At 36.6% G+C, this 24,852-nt stretch overlaps 1 protein-coding gene across 1 annotated transcript in view; it reads left to right on the top strand.

The window, feature by feature from the left end:
- The window catches only part of PARD3B (par-3 family cell polarity regulator beta), a 1,040,415-nt gene that overhangs the window by 507,123 nt on the left and 508,440 nt on the right, over positions 1 to 24,852 (top strand). Inside the window, exons 5-6 of the mRNA XM_022567488.3 lie at positions 9,400 to 9,485; positions 23,702 to 23,788. Of these exons, the coding sequence (XP_022423196.1) occupies positions 9,400 to 9,485; positions 23,702 to 23,788 (173 nt within the window). The remainder of the gene's footprint in view (positions 1 to 9,399; positions 9,486 to 23,701; positions 23,789 to 24,852) is intronic.

The raw sequence follows: 24,852 nt of genomic DNA, 5'->3' as shown, positions 1-24,852 counted from the left end.
TCTATCAGCAGATGAATGGATAAAGCAGGTGTGGCACATATGTACAATGGAATATTACTCAGCCATAAAAAGAAATGAAATTGAGTTATTTGTAGCAAAGTGGATGGACCTAGAGTCTGTCATACAGAGTGAAGTAAGTCAGAAAGAGAAAAACAAATACCGTATGCTAACACACATATATGGAATCTAAGAAAAAAGTCATGAAGAACCTAGGGGCAAGACGGGAATAAAGACACAGACCTACTAGAGAAAGGACTTGAGGATACGGGGAGGGGGAAGGGCAAGCTGGGACAAAGTGAGAGAGTGGCATGGACATATATACACTACCAAACGTAAAATAGATAGCTAGTGGGAAGCAGCCGCAGAGCACAAGGAGATCAACTCGGTGCTTTGTGACCACCTAGAGGGGTGGGATAGGGAGGGTGGGAGGGAGACACAAGAGGGAAGAGATATGGGAACATATGTATATGTGTAACTGATTCACTTTGTTATAAAGCAGAAACTAACACACCATTTAAAGCAATTATACTCCAATAAAGATGTTAAAATAAATAAATAAAATTATTAGAGCTCAATCTCTAGAATAATGACATACTTGATAGTTTTTCATATAAATCCTTTTTAATGCTTCACAATGTAATATTTCTCGCTCGCACCATTTGTCTAAAATCAGCAGCTAAGAGACATCACAAGGTAAATATGTTTAACATGCTTGCATACAAACCTCAGTCTTAGGACACATGGATCCTTGGTCCTTTCTTTGTCCCTTAGTTTCACCTTGAACAAGGCATTAAGCTTTTTTTTTTTTTTACTTGAATATGCCCATGTATAAAATTGGAATATGAATGCCTAGAAATTATTTAGGATTGTCATGAATATGTATCTAGTTGTATGTGAAATGTTGTGAGATCTTTGAAATATGGGTAAAGTATATCCAAGACATCATTAGAGTTTTTGTTACTGTCATTGAAAGAAAAAAGAATTCATAAAGTGTTCAGCATAAAATCAGCATTCATTAAGTCAGCAACTATTTACCATGGTACACAGGAAGAGCACTGTATTGAGAATCAAGAATCCTGGATTCTGGCTTTGTCACTATCACAATAATTTAAAAGACTTGTTACCTCGCCCTTCTGTGTCTCAGTTTCCTTAGCTATAAAATGAGTGGACTAGACTAGCTTGTCAGCACCATTCTTTCTAGGGCTTGCTTAGTATTGCTCAGGATACCTGAGGATGTGCACTATTTATTATAAGGCAGTGCCAGTTTCTAGATATATGGATATATTGGGTTAGCCAAAAGGTTCATTGGACTTTTTCCATAAGATGGCTCTAGTAGCACTTAGTTGTCTTTAATTTCATTCAAAACAGTTTTGTTAGATTGTATGTGACAGCTGTCATATTAGCATGCAGTTAAAAAAAGACATATCAAAATTGGTCCATTTTTGTGCAGCCATTTTAATATTGAAGATAGAAAAAAAAGCAACATTTTTGGCATATTACGCTTTACTATTTCAAGAAAGGTAGAAATGCAACTGACGTGCAAAAAAAGATTTGTGTGGTGTATGGAGAAGGTGCTATGACTGATCAAACGTGTCAAAGTGGTTTGCAAAGTTTTGTGCTGGAGATTTCTAGCTGAATGATGCTCCATGGTCGGGTAGCCCAGTTGAAGTTGAGAGCGATCAAATCGAGACATTAATTGAGAGCAATTAACGTTATATCACGTGGGAGGGGAGATAGCCGACATAGTCAAAATATCTGAATCAAGCCTTGAAAATCATTTGCACCAGCTTGGCTATGTTCATTGCTTTGATGTTTGGTTTCCACATAAGTTAAGCAAAACAAAACCTTCTAGACCATATTTCTGCAAGCAATTCTCTACTTAAATGTAATGAAAACCTTCCATTTGTAAAACAAAGTGTAATGGGCGATGAAAAGTGGATACTGTAGTAATGTGGAATGGAAGAGATCGTGGTGCAAGTGAAATGAACCACCACCAACCACTCCAAAGGCCGGTCTTCATCCAAAGAAGTTGATGTGTATATGGTGGGATTGGAAGGGAGTTCTCTATTATGAACTCCTTCTGGAAAACGAAATGTTTAATTCCAACAAGTACTGCTCCCAGTTAGCCCAACTGAAAGCAGCACTCCATGAAAAACGTCCAGAATTAGTCAACAGAAAATGCGTAATCTTCCATCAGGATAACACAAGACCACATGTTTCTCTGATGACCAGACAAAGACTGTTACAGCTTGGCTGGGAAGTTCTGATTCATCTGCTGTATTCACCAGACATTGCACCTTTGGATTTCCATTTATTTCAGTCTTTACAAAATTCTCTTAATGGAAAAAATTTCAAATCCCTGGAAGACTGTAAAAGGCACTTGGAATAGTTCTTTGCTCAAAAAGATAACAAGTTTTGGGAAGACGGAATTATGAAGTTGCCTGAAAAATGGCAGAAGGTAGTGGAACAAAAGGGTGGATACGTTGTTCAATAAAGTTCTTGGTGAAAATGAAAAATGTCTTTTTAGTTAAAAACTAAAGGCACTTTTTTGGCCAACCCAATACAACCTAATATACATTTTGTATATATAACATTTACATTTGTGTTTTATATATATATATATATATATATGATGAATAAACATATCATTTATATAAAATAAGTTATGGACGTGTCAAATTGCTAGGACTGAAACATTTTGGGGTAGGATCTATGAAGCCAACTGAGATATTTCCCATGGCACGGCATTGCCCAAGGCATGAAGAAAATATATTAGATCAAGCTTAAATAACAGTGCTTGACTACCAAAATGGATGTTCATCTCATGTGTGCATATCAGATACAACTTGTTTTTACTTTAGTACAGATATTCGTGTTCTAAAAAGTCAAAACAAATATTCTGAAATTATGCCCAGAATTTTATTTTATAATTTACATGATGTTTATGTATGAGCACCAGGCACATAACCTAGCATTCAAGTCTTCTCTGTATAATTTTTCTGTTACTCTCATTCTAAAATTCATATGCAATTTCAAAGGAAACTTGCAGTTGGCTTTTCAGAATGCAAATCTTGTTATAAAATACACCTGAGTTTTGGAACCGTAACTCAATTGTAATTAAAATTTTGTAGGCAAGTGGTTTCAAATGTGGCTAAAATGCATTGGGGTGGGGAATCAAGGCCATGTATCTTCACCTGTAAGTCAAAGCGAGCCATCTACAGATAACATCTATTTCAGTTCTCATCTGAGAGATGAAAAACTGAGCAGTAAAGCTGTTTTTAATATTGTTTTATAGCTGTGCATGACTAGGGAATAGTGATGAGAATGTGGGTAACGTTTTCTTCCAAAAAGTTTTACCATGAGTGTTAAGTTTATTTGGAGATGCATAACTTAATGAGGCTACATCATGAATACACTTTCCTGTACAAAATCGGTGACTTATACCCACAGTGAACGTTGAAACGACAGCCTGGTACCAACACCAGGATCACACTGGAGAGAGAGGGCTGCCCTGCCTGGTACTTGGCCCCTTCCATGCAGCCTGTCGTGCGCACTCGTGCTAACTAAATGTGAACACCTTTACTTTCCAGCTGCTGCTAATTGGTTTGGGAGTATTTATGTAAGTGTTGATTTTAAAGCTAAAAATAGCACAGTGATGTTTAAATCCAACTCATTCTGGCTGTCAGAAATGCTCCCATGATCCTGAAAGTGTTGCTAAAAATGTTCACGTTTTAAAAATTGTAGTAATTAAACTTGTCTGTTGTGAGAGCCACATATGATACGTTCCCTGCTCTGATAATCAGAGAGGTAAAGGACAAGCTTCTTAAAGGTCTCTGCCTGGCTGGCAAGACACGACCTCCTGCTGAACTTTATTAGGGAGCAAAGTATTGTAATGTGAGCAAAAGGAAGAGACAAAGTAAATTTCAACATAGCTTTATACCCTTGTATTCTATGCAACTGATCAGATCTATTTTAAGTTAACATTAAAAATAGAAATTATAATAATTTTACCAATAAGATTAAGCATAGAGCTTGCCAAACCATAGTATTTTCTGGAGACAAATTTGAGGATTTGAAATCATGTAATTAATATTTCTCAAATCTAAACTGAAGAAATATAGTGACTGTTCAGCATCTGTTGTTTATACCCTAGCTCTTCATAATGAGATGATTTTTACCCCTTTATTCCCAAGTTTAAAAGTCATGATTTTACAGATTTGGCTCAAAGTTATTCAAATAAGCTATGAGAAAAAATATATATAATTTTTATTTTTAGCTTTGTGTGATTTTGTGACTCTTCTTTTCATCCTGTTATTTGGTGAAGGAAAAGCCTAAGTGCTCTTAAATTATGGCATATCATTTATTTGGTAATTTTTGGGAAAAGTGATTTTTATGGACCCTGTCAAGAAATAAGCTGTCTTTGTCTAAGTCTTGAAGCACTGCACTGCTACAGTATTGTTGAAGTCAATTGGGAATTGGCTTTGTGTCCTTGTAGGATGTCCTAAGCATCTGTCTGCCTGCCCCATCTCTAGAGAATATCAAAGAATTCTTTTACTTCAATATATAGAAATGATTTTGGCAAGTGACAAACACTGCCCATTAGTTGAGATGATAAACTATAGTTACTACCCTTTTTTTTTTTTTTCTTTTTTTTGCGGTACGCGGGCCTCTCTCTGTTGTGGCCTCTCCCGTTGCGGAGCACAGGCTCCGGATGCGCAGGCTCAGCGGCCATGGCTCACGCGCCCAGCCGCTCTGCGGCATGTGGGATCTTCCTGGACTTGGGTTACGAACCCGTGTCCCCTGCATCGGCAGGCGGACTCTCAACCACTGCGCCACCAGGGAAGCTTTTTTTTTTTTTTTTTTAACTACCCTTTTTGATAGCTGTGGCAAGCAGAGTTTTTGATGCAGCTTTTAAAATAGTAGAACTTTTGTCTTAGACACATAAGTCTGTGAATGTGTGTTTTTTCTTTAAGTCTGTAGTGATTGACATGATTGCTATATAAGTGTAGTCAGTTCAGAATTACCCTTGAACAGATTATCACATTGCAATTGGGCCAGTATTGCTTTCAAGTTCTAATTGACATTTTCATATACTCGGAGCATTAGGTACTTTGTTGACATAAATAAAACCTTTACTTACTACCTAACCAGAACTAGAAAAAAATTCCTTTGAACCTTGCGGAACGTTGATTTGAACCAGAAAATATGTTATTTTCTTACCTTGGCATGGGATCAACAAGAAAATTACAGCTGGAGTAAGGAGCAGAGTCAAAAATACAGTTAAAACCTTATAACAAACATCCCAGTTTTTTCTTTGACATTCCGAGGATGTATGTCCATATAGTATTACAAAGCCAAAAAAGAATATTTGTTTTAATAACTGCCACTGTTAACTGTTCATAGACTAGACTTATTTTGTTAAGATGGTAATACTCTCTAAATTAAGCAACAGATTCAATGTGATCCTTATCAAAATCCAGCTAGCACTTTTGCAAAACTTGATGCTTAGATTCTAAAATTCATATGAAAATGCAAAGAACCCAGAATACTCAGAACAAACTTAAAAAAATAATTGGAGAATTCTTACCTCCTGATTCCAAAACTTAGTACAAAGCTACAGTAATCAAGACTGTGTAGTACTGGCAAAAGGATACAAATATAGATCAATAGAATAAAATTGAGAGTCCAGAAGTAAACCCTTGCATTTTTGGTCAGTTGAGTTTTGGTAAGGGTGTTAATACAACTCAGTGCAGAAAGAATAGTCTTTTCAACAGATGGTGCTGGTACAACTAAATATCCACATGTGAAGAACGAAGTTGGACCCCCTACCTCACACAGTGTACAAAAATTAACTAGAAATGGTGATAGGCCTAAATGTAGGAGCTAACACTGTAGAACACTTAGGAAAACATACAGGAGTAAATCCTTGTGACCTTGTGTTAGGCAGTATTTCTTAGATAGGACACTGAAACACAAGGAACTAAAGAAAAAATAAATAGAACTTCATTAAAATTAGAAACTTTTGTGCTTCAAAGGGCCTATCAAGATAGCGAAAACACGGCCCATAGAGTGGGAGAAGATTTAGAAATCGTCTACGTAAGCAATTTGTATATGGAATGTTTAGGAAACTCTTACAACTCAGTAATAAAAATGCAAATAATTAGGCATTTCTTCAGAGAAGATATACAAATGTCCAACAGTCTCATGACAAGTTGCTCAGCATCATTAATCATTAGGGAAATGCAAATCATTAGTCATTAGGTGTATGCAAAACAAAAACCACTTTACACCCACTATGATGGCTAAATTGTTTTTTAAAAAAGGAAAATAACAAGTGTTGGTGAGGATTTTGAGAAATTGGAACCCTCATATATTACTGATGGGAATGCAAAATGGTGCAGATGTTTTGGAAATACTATAGCAGTCCCTCAAAATGTTAAACGTAGAGTTAAGATGTGGCCCAACAATTCCACTCCTAGGTGTACACCTGAGAGAAGTGAAGAACATCTGGCCATGCAAGAATTTCTCATTCTTAGCATTATTTCACAATTGAACCCTTTCAAATATTCGTGGCAGCATAATTCATAATCATAAGCAAAAGTGGAAACAACCCAAATGCCCATAGAGTGATGCATGGGTAAACAGAACGTGGTACATCCATACAGTGGAATATTATTTGACCAAAAAATGGAATGAAATACTGATACATGCCACAACATGGGAGGGTCTTAAGAACATCATGTTAAGTGATAGAAGCCACATATCTTATGATTCTGTTTATATAAAATGTTCAGAATAGGTAAATCCTCATCGACAGGGCTTCCCTGGTTGAGCAGTGGTTAAGAATCCACCTGCCAATGCAGGGACTGGGTTCGAGCCCTGGTCCTGGAAGATCCCACATGCCGCGGAGCAACTAAGCCCTCACGCCACAGTTACTGAGCCTGCGCTCTAGAGCCCGCAAGCCACAACTACTGAGCCTAGAGCCCGTGCACCGCAACAAGAGAAGCCACTTCGGTGAGAAGCCCGCGCACCACAACCAAGAGCAACTAGAGGAAGCCTGCGTGCAGCAACGAAGAACCAACCCAGCCATAAACAAACAAATAAATAAATAAATTTTATTTAAAAAAAAAATCCTTAGCGACAGAAAGTAAATGATTGCCATGGGCTGTGGGAAGCAGAAAACATGGGGAGCGCTGGCTAATGAGTATGGGGTTTCTTTGTGGGGTTTTGAAATTGTTCTAAAATTACATAGTGGTGATGGTTGCAAAACTCTGTGAATAAGTGAAAAAGGACTGCACTGTACTTTTTCAAATGGTGGGTTTAATGTTATATGAAGCATATCTTAATGAAGCTTTTATAAGAGAAAAAGTAGTGGATCTTAAAGCCCCAGTCAAGCCTTTAGATGATTGCAGCTGCAGCCCTGCTGACACCTTGACTGCAAACTTATGAGAGATTCTTCCCCACAACTGCCCAGCCAAGCCACTTCTAAATCTCTCACACAAACTATGGGAGATAATGTTTTTTAGCCATTTAATTTTGAATTTATTGCACAATATTAGGAAGCTAATAGAATGCCATTCAGCTTATTTACTCATTAACATTCACTAAATCAATTCTGTGTGTTGTGTGCTTAATGTAGAGAGGACTAGATACAGCCTCACCCTTCACGGAGCTCCCTCTTGTGAGAGAGAGAGATGAGAAAGTCAGTGCTTTTGATTTTGACCTAAATGCAGTCATCAAATGTTCTGTCATGTGCAATAGTCACAAGTATGTATATTTTGTTAAATTTTCTCTTCAGGTATTTTTGTAACCTGCCCAACCCTGTGACTTTTCAGTGTAAGCAGACATCAAGCCCTTCATAATAAGGTGAATGTTTGAAAGCTTTCAAAGACATTAATCTTTTAAGATTTAGTACCTTAAACTAAAAAGCATCCTTTAACTTTTTGGATTATTTTTTTCTTCCTTTATCCTCATGAAGACGAAAAAGCAAATAAATTTTTAAAATCTAGTGTAGATCAAGTGCTTCCCAAAACTACCAACCCCTAGGTGAAATGTTGCTCTTCAATCTAAAAATGAAATAATTTTTTTAATCAGTTCACAATGACACACTGCTTAAGTTGTGCCTCTCTGTCTTGTTTTCTTCAAAATATTAACCTAATTCCTTTATGTCCAGCCTTTTAACTCATCTATTGTATTTTTTGGTTGAAATGGTACCTTTAGATCCATGAATGCTCCATGTAGTTTGTTTCAGTGAAACCTGAGTTTGTAATGAGCACTATCTGTGACTCTGCTTCTGAAGAGTGATGTGTCTGCAGAATTACTCTGTTAAAGTTCATTCCACACGGGGAGTGGGAAGGGTAAGCTGGGACGAAGTGAGAGAGTGTCATGGACATATATACACTACCAAATGTAAAATAGATAGCTAGTGGGAAGCAGCCGCATAGCACAGGGAGATCAGCTCAGTGCTTTGTGACCACCTAGAGGGGTGGGATAGAGAGGGTGGGAGGGAGACACAAGAGGGAGGAGATATGGGGATATACGTATATGTATAGCTGATTCATTTTGTTATAAAGCCGAAACTAACACAGCAATGTAAAGCAATTATACTCCAATAAAGATGTTTAAAAAAAGAAAAAAAAGTTCAGTTCCAAAGCCTAACAGAGAACTAATGTCTTACTAAATGAGAATCTCAAGCGGGCTGGCTTTCTAGAATCCATCTCTCCTCTATGTAACACCCAGTTCAACTTTGCCACCATCCTGGAGTGCAGGACCTCTTTCGCCCTCTTACCTCTCTGCAGTAGAAGAGTGTTTACCATTTTAGAAGTTAAGTGGTTAATCTTAGTTTCTCTGTGCTGAAAATCATCCTCAGAATTAAAGTCTTAAGGCAAAGTAAGAACTCCAGATTTCTTTTCCTGCACTAGTCCTGTCACACTTTTGATAGAAGTGACCTTGCCAGGTAACCTTTTTTTCATGAATTTTGCTTTCTTTATATTTTTAGTGTCACCAGGGAGATGCAAGCAAGTACAGTACATTAAAGCTAATACATCACTACCCGTCAATGGAACCTTCCCTTTGGTACCCCTTTTCCTTGCTGATTTAAAACACTCAGTCCCAAAAGCTTATGGTTGAGTAGCAGGAAGCTAAATGATGTATTCCAAAGCTCTTAACATACTGCCTTGTGTAAATGGCCCGTTTGAGTATTTCAGAAACCAAACGGAAGAGAAAAGAACATTGAAGGCACTGAAAAGATTAACACCTGTTTCCAGTCTTCAAAGAAATTGGAGCACACTGTATATATCCAGAGTAAAACCATTTACTCTCTCCTGTAGAGACTTTTTATTCAAACCTTCAATTTTATGTGCATAACATCCACATGCTTATGGGTTTGTTTCACTACAGAATTCCACACAGGACTTAGAAGATGAAGTTATGAATGGTGTGCAGACAGAACTCTTGACATCGCCGAAAACAATGGATGCATTGAGGTATATTCTACTTATGTGAATATGAATATTTTATTTCAATTTAATGTTTGGTTTTTTTTTAGTTTATAGTTTTTATTTTATAGGAAACATCAAGATAAGTAGAATACTTGAGTGAAACCTAATTCTAAAATTAACTGCTAAATTACTTTTTTCTCTCATTTTCTTTATATGATATGAGAACTTCCTGACAAACATGTATACAAATGAGCCTCAATGCTTCCAACTCTTCTGCAACCTGGATTTCTTAATTGCTTTTTTCTTCTCTTTGAACAACAGTTTAAAGTGAACATTTCAGCGTTCATCGTGGTGCAGTGTTTTCCTTAGATGTCAGCTCCTTGAATATTACTGTGCCTTGTGTTTTAACAGTCTTGCAATATTTTACTCTGTGTATAAAATGAATCCAGCCTATCAACCTGGATTTTTCATGTTTTTAATGTGAGTAACTTATTATACAAAGTTAGTTGCTGTCATGTTTACGGGCACTTGCTTTGCTCTGCGCTAATTTCCAGTTCATCCCTAGCTACTGCCTGGGTTCAAATCCCAGCTCTGCTGCTTATTACTTCTAGGAGCTTAGGCAAGTTGCTCATCCATCTTTGCCTTAGTTTCTGGTCTGTAAAATGGAAATAATATTAAAACCTTCTTCAGAGGGTTAGTATGAAGACAAAATTAGTTATCATGTGTAAAGTACTTTGAACAGTGCCTGAGTCAGAGTCATCACCTGTCATCAACATCACCATCATCTTTATTATTATCATCATCATCATTTTTAAAGTTGCTTCAAACTTTGCATAAGTAATTTCATGTTTAATAGGCTGTTGGCTTTAGCCCTGAAAGGTGATGCCTTTGAGACTGATGGTCATTCATTCAGGCAGTCAACATACTCCTTTCATTCAGTCCAGTTATTAATAGGTGCCAAGCATGTTACATGGAATTAGCTTAAAAAAAAAAATGTGTGGTCACCTTTTATCATGCTGCTTTACTGTGTGGATTTTCCTCAAGCTTATAATTTATGGCCATATGACATAGTTACTCTTTATTTATATTGTGTTTGTTTGATTAATGAGCTGCACAATATTTAAACTTTGGTACAGAAAATCTCCAGGGCACTGTCTTTTTAGAAGCTTGATAAGATTGTTTTTGGAGGTAGGCATAATGAATGTAATACTCTTACTCTGTTTGCCTTTAATTTCATTTTTTTTTATGTTAGCTTTTGAGAAGTTTGCTAACATCTTGGCTAAGTATTACGTTGTTACAGAGTTAACAGTTGTTTGGTTTACGGCTGCATGAACAAATTAGCTCAGCTTTCTCCAGATACAAGGAATTCAGAGAAATGGACTATAGGACTTTTAAGAAATAATATTCTTTAATGAAAATACATATGTGTATCTGTATAATTTGATTATCACAAGGGACTTTTTGCATGAGTTTTATTATCACCTTTAGCAGGCTAAGGAGTTGCAATTCAGAGCGATTAACTTCTAGAGACCCAATCTACATTCACCACTCTTGTCTCCAAATCCTTTGACTCCAGTGTTAACCTGTTGTGTGCACCTTCACTGATTCCTTGGTGTTTTATTTCATGATGCATAATCAGGGCTAAGAAACCTGATATGGTGAGCACCAGTGTAGGAAGAATCATCTGAAATTAGTTTGGGGCCAAGAGCAGAAAGCAGAGTGAATGCAAACTCCATTGCTTGCAGACTCTCAGATAGGGGGAAGATGAGGATTTTAACAGTATGGAATGCAAAGCTGGGGCGGGGGGTGGAGGTGGGCAGAGTGGCAAGAAGCTTAGAGATTAAAATTCTAGGACAGGACATTGGTTCTAGCTGGTATGGGATGAGGAAGAAAGAATGGAAGGAAATTAGGAAGCCACTTACAGCTGAGTTACATCATCAGTTTTCTCCTAAGGCAATGATAGTCCGATACCCCACAGAGCTTCGCCCAAGCATAGGACTTTGGACTCACTTGCATGCAGACGGCATAGAAGCTAAGTAAATTACTGCAGAGTCCATCTCAAAATGGCTTCAACCTGTTGTGATGTTTTAATTCCCCTAGCTATTGTTCAAGCCTTTGTTACTCTCTGTCAGACTATTGTAATAACCTACTAACTCTGCTCTTAAGTGTCAGTCTATCCTTATTCTCACTGATCCCACATGTCACTACTGGATCAATTTTTTTTTCTTTTTTAAAATAAATTTATTTATTTTACAAATTTTTTGGCTACGTTGGGTCTTTGTTGCTGCGCGCGGGCTTTCTCTAGTTGTGGCGAGCAGGGGCTGCTCTCGGTTGCGGTGCGTGGGCTTCTCATTGTGCTGGCTTGTCTTGTTGCAGAGCATGGGCTCTAGGCACGCAGGCTTCAGTAGTTGTGGCATGTGGGCTCAGTAGTTGTGGCTCGCGGGCTCTAGAGCACAGGCTCAGTAGTTGTGGCGCACGGACTTAGTTGTTCCGTGGCATGTGGTATCTTCCTGGACCAGGACTTGAACCCGTGTCTCCTGCGCTGGCAGGTGGATTCTTAACCACTGTGCCACCAGGGAAGTCCCAGGATAAAATTTTTTAAACCACAGCATTTATCAAACCATTCTTTAGTTCCAAACTTTTGGATTTATTGAAGTCCTGAGTTTGAACACTACCTTTGTAACTGTGGACTATTTATTAAACCTCTTTAAAATATTCTTTTTTTCCTATGGAAAATAGGCAGTTACACTAGCACAATACTAAATGAAAGGCTGGATAAACATTAATTGCTATTGCAATTATCACTATCACACATACTATATTGTAACTATTTGTCATTCTCCCAAACAAGACTGTGGATCCTCCAAGCATTCCCAACACCAAGCACGGATCTTGGAACATAATAGCAGCATTGGATAAAGCTGGATAAAACACAGTGCATCATAAATCATAGGCATAAGTATTAACTGCTCACCCATTATTAACACAAGCATTTATATTTAAAGAAAAATAATATTTAGAGGCAGTTCTCCAAATAGTCTTACAATATATCTTATAATAGTCTTACAATATATTGTAAGACTATCTTACAATAGTCTTATATGTATCTCTTATGAAGTACTACTCAATGTACTTTGATCTTAAGAAGACAATGAAGCAAGAGGTTTCTATTGGATGTTTCCTTTTTAAAAATAAGATTACCGTTTGGTGTGCACTCCCGTTCATCCACGAGGGTGACCCACTGCTCCTTCTGAGGACTGCTGTGCGGCTGACAGGGTCTTGGTGCTCTGGCCTGATGTTAGGCCTGAGCCTCTGAGGCGGGAGAGCTGAGTTCAGGACATTGGACCACCAGAGACCTCCTGGCCCCATGTAATACCAATCGGCGAGAGCTCTCCCAGAGATCTCCATCTCAATGCCAATACCCAGCTCCCCCCAACAGCCAGCAAGCTCCAGTGCTCGACTCCCCATGCCAAACAACTAGCAAGACAGGAACACAACCCCACCCACTAGCAGAGAGAGGCTGCCTAAAATCATAATAGGGTCACAGACACCTCAAAACACACCACCGGACGCAGCTCTGCCCACCAAAACACAAAAAATCCAGCCCCACCCACCAGAACACAGGTACCAGTCCCCTCCACCAGAAAGCCTACACAAGCAACTGAACCAACCTCACCCAGTGGGTGCAGACACCAAAAATAACAGGAACTATAAACCTGCAGCCTGTGAAAAGGAGACCCCAAACACAGTAAGTTAAACAAAATGGAAGACAGAGTAATATGCAGCAGATGAAGGAGCAAGGTAAAAACACACCAGACCAAACAATTGAAGAGGAAATAGGCAATCTACCTGAAAAAGAATTCACAGTAATGATAGTAGTGATAGTTTCACTATCATTCACAGTAATGATAGATTCCAAGATCCAAAATCTTGGAAATAGAATGGAGAAAATACAAGAAATGTTTAACAAGGAGCTAGAAGAACTAAAGAGCAAACAAACAATGATGAACAACACAATAAATGAAATTAAAAATTCTCTAGAAGGAATCAATAGCAGAAAAACTGAGGCAGAAGAAGGATAAGTGACCTGCAAGATAAAATAGTGAAAATAACTACTGCAGAGTGAAATAAAGAAAAAAGAATGAAAAGAATTGAGGACAGTCTCAGACACCTCTGGGGCAACATTGAACACACCAACATTCGAATTATAGGGGTCCCAGAAGAAGAAAGGGTCTAAGAAAATATTTGAAGACATTACAGTTGAAAACTACCCTAACATGGGGAAGGAAATAGTCAAGTCCAGGAAGCTCAGAGAGTTCCATACAGGATAAATCCAAGGAGCAACACGCCAAGACACGTATTAATCAAACTATCAAAAATTAAATACAAAGAAAAAATATTAAAAGCAGCAAGGGAAAAACAACACACAAGGGAATCCCCATAAAGTTAGCAGCTGATCTTTCAGCAGAAACTCTGCAAGCCAGAAGGGTGTGGCAGGACATATTTAGAATGATGAAAGGGAAAAACCTACAATCAGGACTACTCTACCCAGCAAGGATCTCATTCAGATTTGACAGAGAAATTAAAACCTTTACAGACAAGCAAAAGTTAAGAGAATTCTGCACCGCCAAACCAGATTTACAGAAAATGCTAAGGGAACTTCTTTAGGCAGGAAACACAAGAGAAGGAAAAGACCTACAATAACAAACCCAAAACAATTAAGAAAATGGTAATAGGAATATACATGTCTACAATTACCTTAAATGTAAATGGATTAAAAGCTCCAACCAAAACACCATAGACTGGCTGAATGGATACAAAAACAAGACCCGTATATATGCTGTCTACAAGAGACCCACTTCAGACCTAGGAACACATACAGACTGAAAGTGAGGGGGTGGAAAAGGATATTCCATGCAAATGGAAATCAAAAGAAAGCTGGAGTAGCAATTCTCATATCAGACAAAATAGACCTTAAAGACTATTACAAGAGACAAAGAAGGACCCTGCATAAATGATCAAGGGATCAATCCAAGAAGAATATATAACCATTGTAAATATTTATGTACCCAGCATAGGAGCACCTCAATACATAAGGCAAATGCTAACAGCCATACAAGGGGAAATCGACAGTAACACAATAATAATAGGGCACTTTAACACCCCACTTTCACCCATGGACAGATCATCCCAAATGAAAATAAATATGGAAACACAAGCTTTAAATGACACATTAGACAAGATGGACTTAACTGATATTTATAGGACATTCCATCCAAAAACAAAAGAATACACTTTCTTCTCAGGTGCTCGTAAAGTATTCTCCAGGATAGGTCATATCTTGGGTCACAAATCAAGCCTTGGTAAATTTTAGAAAATTGAAATGGTATCAAGTATCTTTTCTGACCACAGTGCTGTGAGACTAGCTATTAATCACAGGGAAAAAACTGTAAAAAACACAAACACATGGAGGCTAAACAATTCACTACTAAATAACCAAGAGATCACTGAAGAAATCAAAGAGGAAATCAACAAATACCTAGGAACAAATGACAATGAAAACACGACAACCCAAAATCTATGGGATGCAGCAAAAACATTTCAAGAGGGAAGTTTATAGCAATACAGTCCTATCTCAAGAAACAAGAAACATCTCAAATAAACAACCTAACCTTACACCTAAAGCAATTAGAGAAAGAAGAACAAAAAAACCCCCAAAGTTAGCAGAAGAAAAGAAATCATAAAGATCAGATCAGAAATAAATGATGAAGGAAACAATAGCAAAGATCAATAAAACTAAAAGCTGGTTCTTTGAGAAAATAAACAAAATCGATAAACCATTAGCCAGACTCATCAAGAAAAAAGGGAGAAGACCCAAATCAACAGATTTAGAAATGAAAAAAGAGAAGTAACAACTGACACTGCAGAAATAAAACAGATCATGAGAGATTACTACAAGCAACTATATGCCAATAAAATGGGCAACCTAGAAGAAATGGACAAATTCTTAGAAAAGCACAACCTTCCAAGACTGGACCAGGAAGAAATAGAAAATATGAACAGACCAATCACAAGCACTGAAATTGAAACTGTGGTTAAAAATCTTCCAACAAACAAAAGCTCAGGACCATATGGCTTCACAGGCAAACTCTATCAAACATTTAGAGAAGATCTAACACCTATCCTTCTCAAACTCTTCCAAGATGTAGCAGAGGGAAGAACACTCCCAAACTCATTCTGCAAGGCCACCATCTCCCAGATTCCAAAAACAGACAAAGATGTCACAAAAGAAGAAAACTACAGGCCAATATCACTGATGAACATAGATGCAAAAATCCTCAACAGAATACTAGCAAACAGAATCCAAAAGCCCTTTAAAAGGATCATACACCATGATCATATGGAGTTTATCCCAGGAATGCAAGGATTCTTCAATATATGCAAATCAGTCATTGTGATATACCATATTAAGAAATTGAAGGAGAAAAACCATATGATCATCTCAATAGATGCAGAAAAGGATTTCCACAAAGTTCAACACACATTTATGATAAAAACTCCAGGTAGTGGGCATAGAGAGGACCTAGCTCAACTTAATAAAGGCCGTATATGACAAACCCACAGCCAACGTCGTTCTCAATGGTGAAAAACTGAAACCATTTCTTCTAAGATCAGGAACAAGACAAGGTTGCCCACTCTCACCACTATCATTGAACATAGTTTTGGAAGTTTTAGCCACAGCAATCAGAGAAGAAAAAGAAGTAAAAGGAATCCAAATTGGAAAAGAAGAAATAAAGCTGTCACTGTTTGCAGATGACATGGTACTATACGTAGAGAATCCTAAAGATGCTACCAGAAAACTACTAGAGCTAGTCAGTGAATTTGGTAAAGTAGCAGGATACAAAATTAATGCACAGAAAACGCTTTCATTCCTATACACTAACGATGAAAAATTTGAAAGAGAAATTAAGGAAACACTCCCATTTACCATTGCAACAAAAAGAATAAAATACCTAGGAATAACCTATCTAAGGAGACAAAAGACCTGTATGCAGAAGACTGTAAGACACGGATGAAAGAAATTAAAGATGATACCAACAGATGGAGAGATATACCATGTTCTTGGATTGGAAGAGTCAGCATTGGGAAAATGACTATAGTACCCAGAGCAATCTACAGATTCAGTGCATCCGTATCAGACTACCTATGGCATTCTCCACAGAACTAGAACAAAAATTTTCACAATTTTTATGGAAACACAGAAGACCCCAAATAGCCAAAGCAATCTTGAGGCAATTACATAGCTACAGTAATCAAGACAGTATGGTACTGGCACAAAAACAGAAATAAAGATAAATGGAACAGGTTAGAAAGCCCAGAGATAAATCCACGCACATATGATCACCTTATCTTTGATATGGGAGGCAAAAATATACGATGGAGAAAAGACAGCCACTTCAATAAGTGGTGCTGGGAAAACTGGACAGCTCCATGTAAAAGAATGAAATTAGAACACTGCCTAACACCATACACAAAAGTAAACTCAACGGATTAAAGACCTAAATGTAAGGCCAGACACTACAAAACTCTTAGAGGAAAACAGAGAGAGAACACTCTATGACATAAATCACAGCAAGATCCTTTTTGACGTACCTCCTAGGCTAATGGAAATAAAAACAAAAAAACAAATGGGACCTAATGAAATTTAAAAGCTTTTGCACAGCAAAGGAAAGCATGAACAAGACGAAAAGCCAACCCTCAGAATGGGAGAAAATATTTGCAAATGAAGCAACTGACAAAGGATTAATCTCTAAAATATACAAGCAGCTCATGCAGCTCAATATCAAAAAAACAAACAACCGAATTCTAAAATGGGCAGAAGACCTAAAGAGACATTTCTCCAAAGATATACAAATTGCCAAGAAACACATGAAAGGATGCTCAACATTGCCAATCATTAGAGGAATTCAAATCAAAACTACAATGAGATATCATCTCACACCGGTCAGAATGACCATCATCAAAACATCTACAAACAATAAATGCTGGAGAGGGTGTGGAGAAAAGGGAACTCTCTTGCACTGTTGGTGGGAATGTCAATTGATACAGCCACTATGGGGAACAGTATGGAGGTTCCTTAAAAAACTAAAAATAGAACTACCATATGACCCAGAAATCCCACTACTGGGCATATACCCTGAGAAAACCATAATTCAAGAAGGGTCATGTACCACAATGTTCATTGCAGTTCTATTTACAATAGCCAGGACATGGAAGCCACCTAAGTGTCCATCAACAGATGAATGGATAAAGAAATGTGGTACATATATACAATGGAATATTACTCAGCCATAAAATAAACGAAACTGAGTTATTTGTAATGAGGTGGATGGACCTAGAGTCTGTTGTATAGAGTGAAGTAAGTCAGAAAGAAAATAAATACTGTGTGCTAACACATATATGGAATCTAAAAAAAAAAAAAAGATTCTCATGAACCTAGGGGCAGGACCCAGACGTAGAGAATGGAGTTGAGGACACAGGGAGGGAGAAGGGTAAGCTGGGACGAAGTGAGAGAGTCATGGACATATATACACTACCAAATGTAAAATAGATAGCTAGTGGGAAGCAGCCACACAGAAGAGGAAGATCAGCTCGGTGCTTTGTGACCACCTAGAGGAGTAGGACAGGGAGGGTGGGAGGAAGACTCAAGAGGGAGGGGATATGGGGATATATATATACATATAGCTGATTCACTTTAGTATACCACAGAACCTAACACAACATTGTAAAGCTATTATACTCCAGTAAAGATGTTAAAAAAAAATATTGCACTTTAAGCTTCTCTTTAATTAGCAAGCAGTGTATTCAAAAGACCTTCCCTTCATTCCTAATTTCTGGTTCATTCCTGACCTCACGTTATTCCAGATATGCCTCTTTTCCCAGGATGAAAACTGTCATCCCATTTTATCCTATCTTCTCCTTGGCCTCTCATTTTGCAAATTATTGACAGAGTCCATTTCATAATACCTTGAATCTTTCTCCATGTTTTCATGCTTTATTCCTATAATCATTGCTCAATCCGTAATACCTCTCAGCTACATTGTTGCAGTAATTTACTAATTCCTACCTCAAGTAACAGTTTCTCCCTTGTCTTTCCCTTTTCCAGTTGATCCCACACCTCTGCCAGGTAAAATATTTCTAAACCACTGCATTGATCTTAGTGCTTTCATTTCCAAAACCTATAGTGATTCCATCTTCTAAAAAATTAAGCGTGCTTTTTTTCATTGTGGAATTTGACATATCATACTGAGGTTTGATCTCAAGCTGATGGGTCAGCCTTATCTCCTCATTATCTTACCCTCTGTTCTCCTCCCTCCCTCCCCCCTCCTCCCCTCTCCTCCTTCTCTCTTTAGTATCACAGCCAATCCATGTGTCCACAAACCATCCTGATTCAGTGTCTCAGTGCAAACTGTTTCCTCTCCTGTGCATGATCTCTCCACACCCTCACCAGCTTTTCTGGTTGAAGATTCATTTACCCTTCTCAGTTCCATCTAAAATTCTACTTCCTTTGAGAAGATTTTCCTGATTCCAGCTTTCCTTCCTGATCCTGTTCCCTTTTCTCTGAACCTCATCAGAAAGCACCTCTGCTTTGAAACTTACATGTCAAAATGGTTGAAAACTACTGCTCTGAGAAGGAGTAAATTCCCATTCGTGTCCTGAATTTACCTTCTATAAATGGTGTGATGTTGGACAGATGATTTAACCTCTCTAAGCAGCAGTTTACTTATCTGTAATGGAAGTGATATGTTTACTTTGTACATTTGATGTGAGTACATGTTATATAATACCCAGAAGATGGTTAACATGCTGCCTTCCCCCAGATAGCATACATTCATTGAGAACATACTGCAAGCACTACTACTATTACTTTGTATTATTTTTTGTCACCTGTCCTAATCTGCCTGCTGATTATGAACTCCTCAAGCATTAGGCTTTGTTTTTTCCTTGCAGAGCTTCTTCATTGGAACCACTCGATTCATTGCATTAAGTGAATCCCACCACCTTTGACAACAAATTCTTTGTTAGATTTTTACTCAGTATAATCATATCAACAAGACATTTCATAAGTTGTTAAAAGAGTAAATGCTAAGCGTTCTCATCACAAGAAAAACATTTTTTCTATTTCTTTAATTTTGTATTTATATGAGATGATGGATGTTCAGTAAACTTACTGAGGTAATCATTTCATTATTTATGTAAGTCAAATCATTATGCTGTGTACCTTAAACGTATACAGTGCTGTTGATTATATCTCAATAAAACTGGGGGAAAAAACCCAAGACATTTCACTGTCAAGTAGCCTTTGCTGTCATCAGCAAGCTCTTCTTGGAGGTCTCTCTCTGGGGTCCATCTCTCACGTTGCTGTATATGACAGTCTTGGACATCAGTCCCCAAAGAACACTCGCCAGTAACTTCTCTCCACTCATTATTACCCACTGTGTTCTCTGTCAGCAGTCTAGTTATGAAGAAAATCCTACAGTATTTACGGATTAAGAAAAAAAAAAAAAACTCTTACTGAGGAAATCAAGTTGAGGAAAATTTGGAAAGTTTGAAATAGGTTATTGCCTTTTAACCCATAAGCTTCTTTGTTCCTTCAGAAAGTTCTAATACTACTCATAGCTGTTATTGAGTCCTTCGTGTATGCCAGAGACTGTGTGTTTGATGTATTTATATAATACTCTCTATTTTTTTCTTTAAAACCAGAAACTCTATTAGGAATTTATCTTAATTCCCTCATTGTCCAAATGAGGAAACTTACTTGTGGTCTTAGTTTAAATGATTTACTTAGACACCTGACTCAGAGCCACCACTAGGATACACTTGTCTCTAATTTCATAAGTTAATCATTATTTCCTCCTGAAACAAAGTATCTCCTCTTCCCTGCCCTCAGACCTGTCTCTTCTGTACCCTAAACTAGTGGCCAATCACTGGGTTGACTAATCTTAAAGATGCTGTGCATTTGCCTTGTGTGGAGAAATCAGACCTACAACCATCCGTCTGCAGCCCCTTCTCTCCCTCAAGCTTCATGTCTTTCTGCTGGAAGGAACCACTTTCCATCTAGTTCTTGCCATAGCCGTTCACAACAGGCTCATTTTAAACCACTGATTCTGTACTTTCACCCATAGTTTTGTATTAAAGTCTTAGGTAGGTAGCAGCTGGTTCTAGTGATTATTTGAATCAATTTTGTCAGTCGGAGCTTTGGACATGTAGCTTGCTTAATACTATTGGACCTAATGCTTGGTGACTACCTGCTTTTGTTTTAGTACGTCTTAGAAAGTTGAATTAGTTATTTTGAGCTTAGTGAAATCTTCCGACTTTTCTTTTTGTAAGTGAAATACTTTTCCTTTGCCCCGCAATTCATTTTTTATCTGTTTTTCACAAGTAGCTGCCAGTCCTTTTTCTTTCCACTTCTAGAATAGCCTTCTCACCTCATTCTCTACATTTTCCATTCTCAGTCTGCCTCCAAAACATAAATGTGCATACCCTGCTCACCGGTCCTTGAACTCTACCGTGCTGTTTGCCTAAACAAATAACATTAATAGCATGTTTTCACACCTTAGTGAAATCTCATTTTATGAGATGTGTTTTCAAGTAATTGTGTCTAGCCCTCCTTGCTATGTTTATCTTCCATGCGGGTATATATACAGGGATTTCCACAGAACTCCATCAAGTATGTAAAACACTGAGTGGTGTTTTCCCCTTTTAAAATAAATTAAAAAAGATGGACTGGTCTATGAGTTTCCTTTTTCAAATGCTTTTCTTTCCATCTTGAAACAAGTAATGGATAACAATTTATAAAGAGCATGGTAAAACATAGTCAGTGTAAAACTTGTAATGCTTGTCTATCGATCTAATAGATCTAATTCTCTAAGTATTTGCATTTAACAGTCAACAAAATTGAAAGTCTTTTATGCTGCTTTTTCTGGGATCGGTATTTTTGTGATAGTAATTTAACATTTGTCAAATATCATTCTAGCCAAAAAATAGTGACTATCATATAAAGATAGCATAAAAGTTTATTCTGAAATACTGAAAAAGGGAATCTTATAAAGTTGAAGTAAACCTTAATACTGCATCCTCCAACAAAGTTTTAGTGTTTTGAAATAAGATTGATTACTTTAAGAAATTTTGTGATTTACTTTTAAGTAAATGTAAAAATACAAGTTTGATGATTACTAAAGAGTAGGTGTCAGTATGATACATAGAATTTATTATGTTTTATAGGAGAGGTGTTGAGTGGGATAAAGAAATACTTGCAAACTAGAAAAAAGAATCCATAAAGCCATTCTAAAATTTTTTAAGCTGAAATCTTGTTGTCTAGACTAAACAGTTATAGTCCAAAAGCATCTGTATAATACATATGAACGCTCTCAGCATGTGGAGATTTAATACATTTATTAGGAAAGACTTGTGTTATGCTCTAAGTGTAAAACTATAAAATTATGTTATAAAGGTAGAGATAATTAAGTTTCAGTGGTTAAACAAAATTTTCATCTCTGTTTTTAGAAGTCTTTACAATAATATCATAACCCTAGAATGTGTATGCTTTGGGTTTAGTCTTCCTCAGATACCTACGAATGCACTATAAATCTGCTATATAAAAGTTATTTCTTTGCGGTCCATTGAAAGCTATACAACTTTCTCTTCCCACCAAATATTTTATATTCAGGACTTAAAATGCATACCTATATTTAGGATTTCATATGCCTATATTCATATAGTGCCTATGCTTACACAGAAAGTATAGAGAAGAATCTACTTTATCCCTTGATCTTAGCACTCTAAGATTTATTTTATTTCTAACTTTTATTCCAGGTTTCTGATATAACCTGCTTGACTGAACAAAGTTTAAATATATCAGCAGTATCTGAGCAAAACTCATTTGAAATTTACTATCAGTTTTGAAATTCCATCCCTTTCCATAAATGTTGGAAACTAACATGCTCTTTTTTGCAGTTCTTAATGATAATAGGTTTGCAATGAAAACACATTAAAAATAAGCCTAATCCACTGATGAGAATATATTTTATATATTTATTTTAGATTGCTGATAATTTAGGGAGTACTTCATGCAGAGTGAATTCATTAGGCATTTTGCTTTCTTAATGCTGTTCTCAACTTTCCAGCAAGGAGCCAAAATTTTCCCATTTTCAGTTTGGAGCAGAAATGTATTTGTAGCAGCTGTAGCTCTTAATTTGACATCTAGTTTCAGGTCATTTTCATGTAAATAGGAAACAATAGAGACCTGCCTACAGTTTCCATAATGGGAATGTTTGCTTCAACTGTATCATTTTTCCTCTGACAATTTTATTTTCTCTCTCTGGGATTAAAGGAGCCAATAATTGTTCATTGATATTATTTTTCATCTTTATAAAAACTTGTTAGTTCCAAAGCTCCCAGTGCCTTGTATATTTCAGTCATACACACTATCCATTAATGTTTCTAGCTCATCCTTTCCTTAATCTGGAGTAGGTTAGACAGGTCAGGCTTTCCATTTCTTTCTGTAATACATTTTCTCCAGGCTTTTCAACTTCTTTTCCTACGTCTAAAAAAAAAAAAACAAAAAAAAACTGAGAGGTGAAAATTTGGAATTGGTCCATTGACTACAACTGATGCCTTATTGAAAGGCAAGTTTTAGTTTTGATTTATAATGCTTTGAACATGCCCATATGTATTACCAACTTTGTCTTCACAGTTGTTTAAACTGTAATTATGTGCTTTTTCTAATAAAAATGTGTTTTATTTCATTTTTCCTCTGTTCTGGAGGAAGAATCCTCCTTTATGTTTTAAGCATAGATATGCTTAATTCAATGTATTTTATCATCTATTCAGTAATTTTCAAGTGTGTCTCAATGGGGAGAAATTTCATTTTTGTGTACATCCTTTTTAAATATGTTGATTTATGCAGATTAAGTTAAGTAGGAAGTTATTTTTGTACGTAGTCATTTCCATTTTTTCCTCTTCTAGGAAAAAAATAAGAAATCAGATAGTCTTTTAAACATTTTATTTCCTGGGTCTTCTGAACATACCAGCAAATCATGTACTCCTTTGATTTCATCTCTGCTGTTGAATTTACAGTAGTTGCTATAATCCTAAGTTTGTTTTGTTTTTCTTTTTAATATGCCACATCTGATTGTTTTTGTTTTTTTAGCAGGGACTCATTTGTGCTCTTATTTTTTTCTTTTTTTTTTCTGTCCCAGTAATATGACAAGAACAGTGGAGATTTCTGGGGAAGGAGGCCCCTTGGGAATACATGTAGTACCTTTCTTTTCATCTCTGAGTGGAAGGTAAGATGTTTTCCTTGTATCAGAAGCTCATACTAATGAAAAACTTGACTTGAGCTCATTTTCCCAAACATTTTTTAGAGGAGGATTAAGTGTATGTCTGTGTTATTTAGATAGACACCTCAAGATATACTTCTGTTGGCCACTTATGTGTTAGAAACAAAATAACATCACTTCTAGGATACGATGGAAAAGAAATCATGGCTTCTGCATTTACAATTAATTAAGAAGTACTTTATTAAAGTATTCTTATCAGTGACACATAGACAGAAATCGTGGAAAGACTTTAACATATTGTTAGAGAAATATAGCAACTGAATTTTTTAATGTTCAAAAATACACTTAAATGAAATATAGTAATTCCAAATGGATATTTCTTGATATGCCTCAGGTTTACAGAACTTAGGATAATAAATATTCTAATATTATAAGTAGTTATGTCAGAAGCTAAATATGTTTTGATTTTACATATAGTAGCAAAATGCCATTATTTATTTTGTTCTAAAATAAAATATAACCAATTAAAAATAATTTATCGCATCCTTTTGAAATTTTAAAGACATTATATTTCTAAATCCACGCTGGTAAATGGTAATTTAGATTGCATCACCATCTCTTGAAATTTGTGTCTACTTAACTGGCTGTAAAACTTGTTTTACTGATGGGAATTAAAGTGTGTGCCTGAGAGTTAATATTAGTACTATTATAACAACCTTACAAAACTAGTATTAGATATTATGTTATTATAATACTTTTCAATAGGATGACTACCTTTTGCACTAGATTGACACTGACAAAGGCTGTCAGAAACTTAAAGTCGGTTGATTTTTCTCAAGGTCATACAAAATCCAGGTATCTTGACTTGACCTCACTCTTTGCTCTTTCTATAACAAAACTTTCCCCAAAGCTTATATAGTATTTATTTACTGGTTCTGAATATTTATTCAATTTGGTCTCCCATACAGCAGGAAGAACAGATTTAGTCATGATATTTTGGTTGGCATCATTTTCAGTAGGTAGCCATCTGCTACCTGTAATTGCTAAGTCATCACCTTCTTTAGCAAATA

This window comes from Delphinapterus leucas, chromosome 8 (assembly GCF_059928025.1).
Source record: "Delphinapterus leucas isolate spDelLeu-1000000601 "Yukka" chromosome 8, BTC_Dleu_Yukka2, whole genome shotgun sequence".
NCBI lineage: Eukaryota > Metazoa > Chordata > Mammalia > Artiodactyla > Monodontidae > Delphinapterus > Delphinapterus leucas.
The sequence above is the reverse complement of the archived record's forward strand: the minus strand, read 5'-3'. Positions and strand labels throughout refer to the sequence as shown.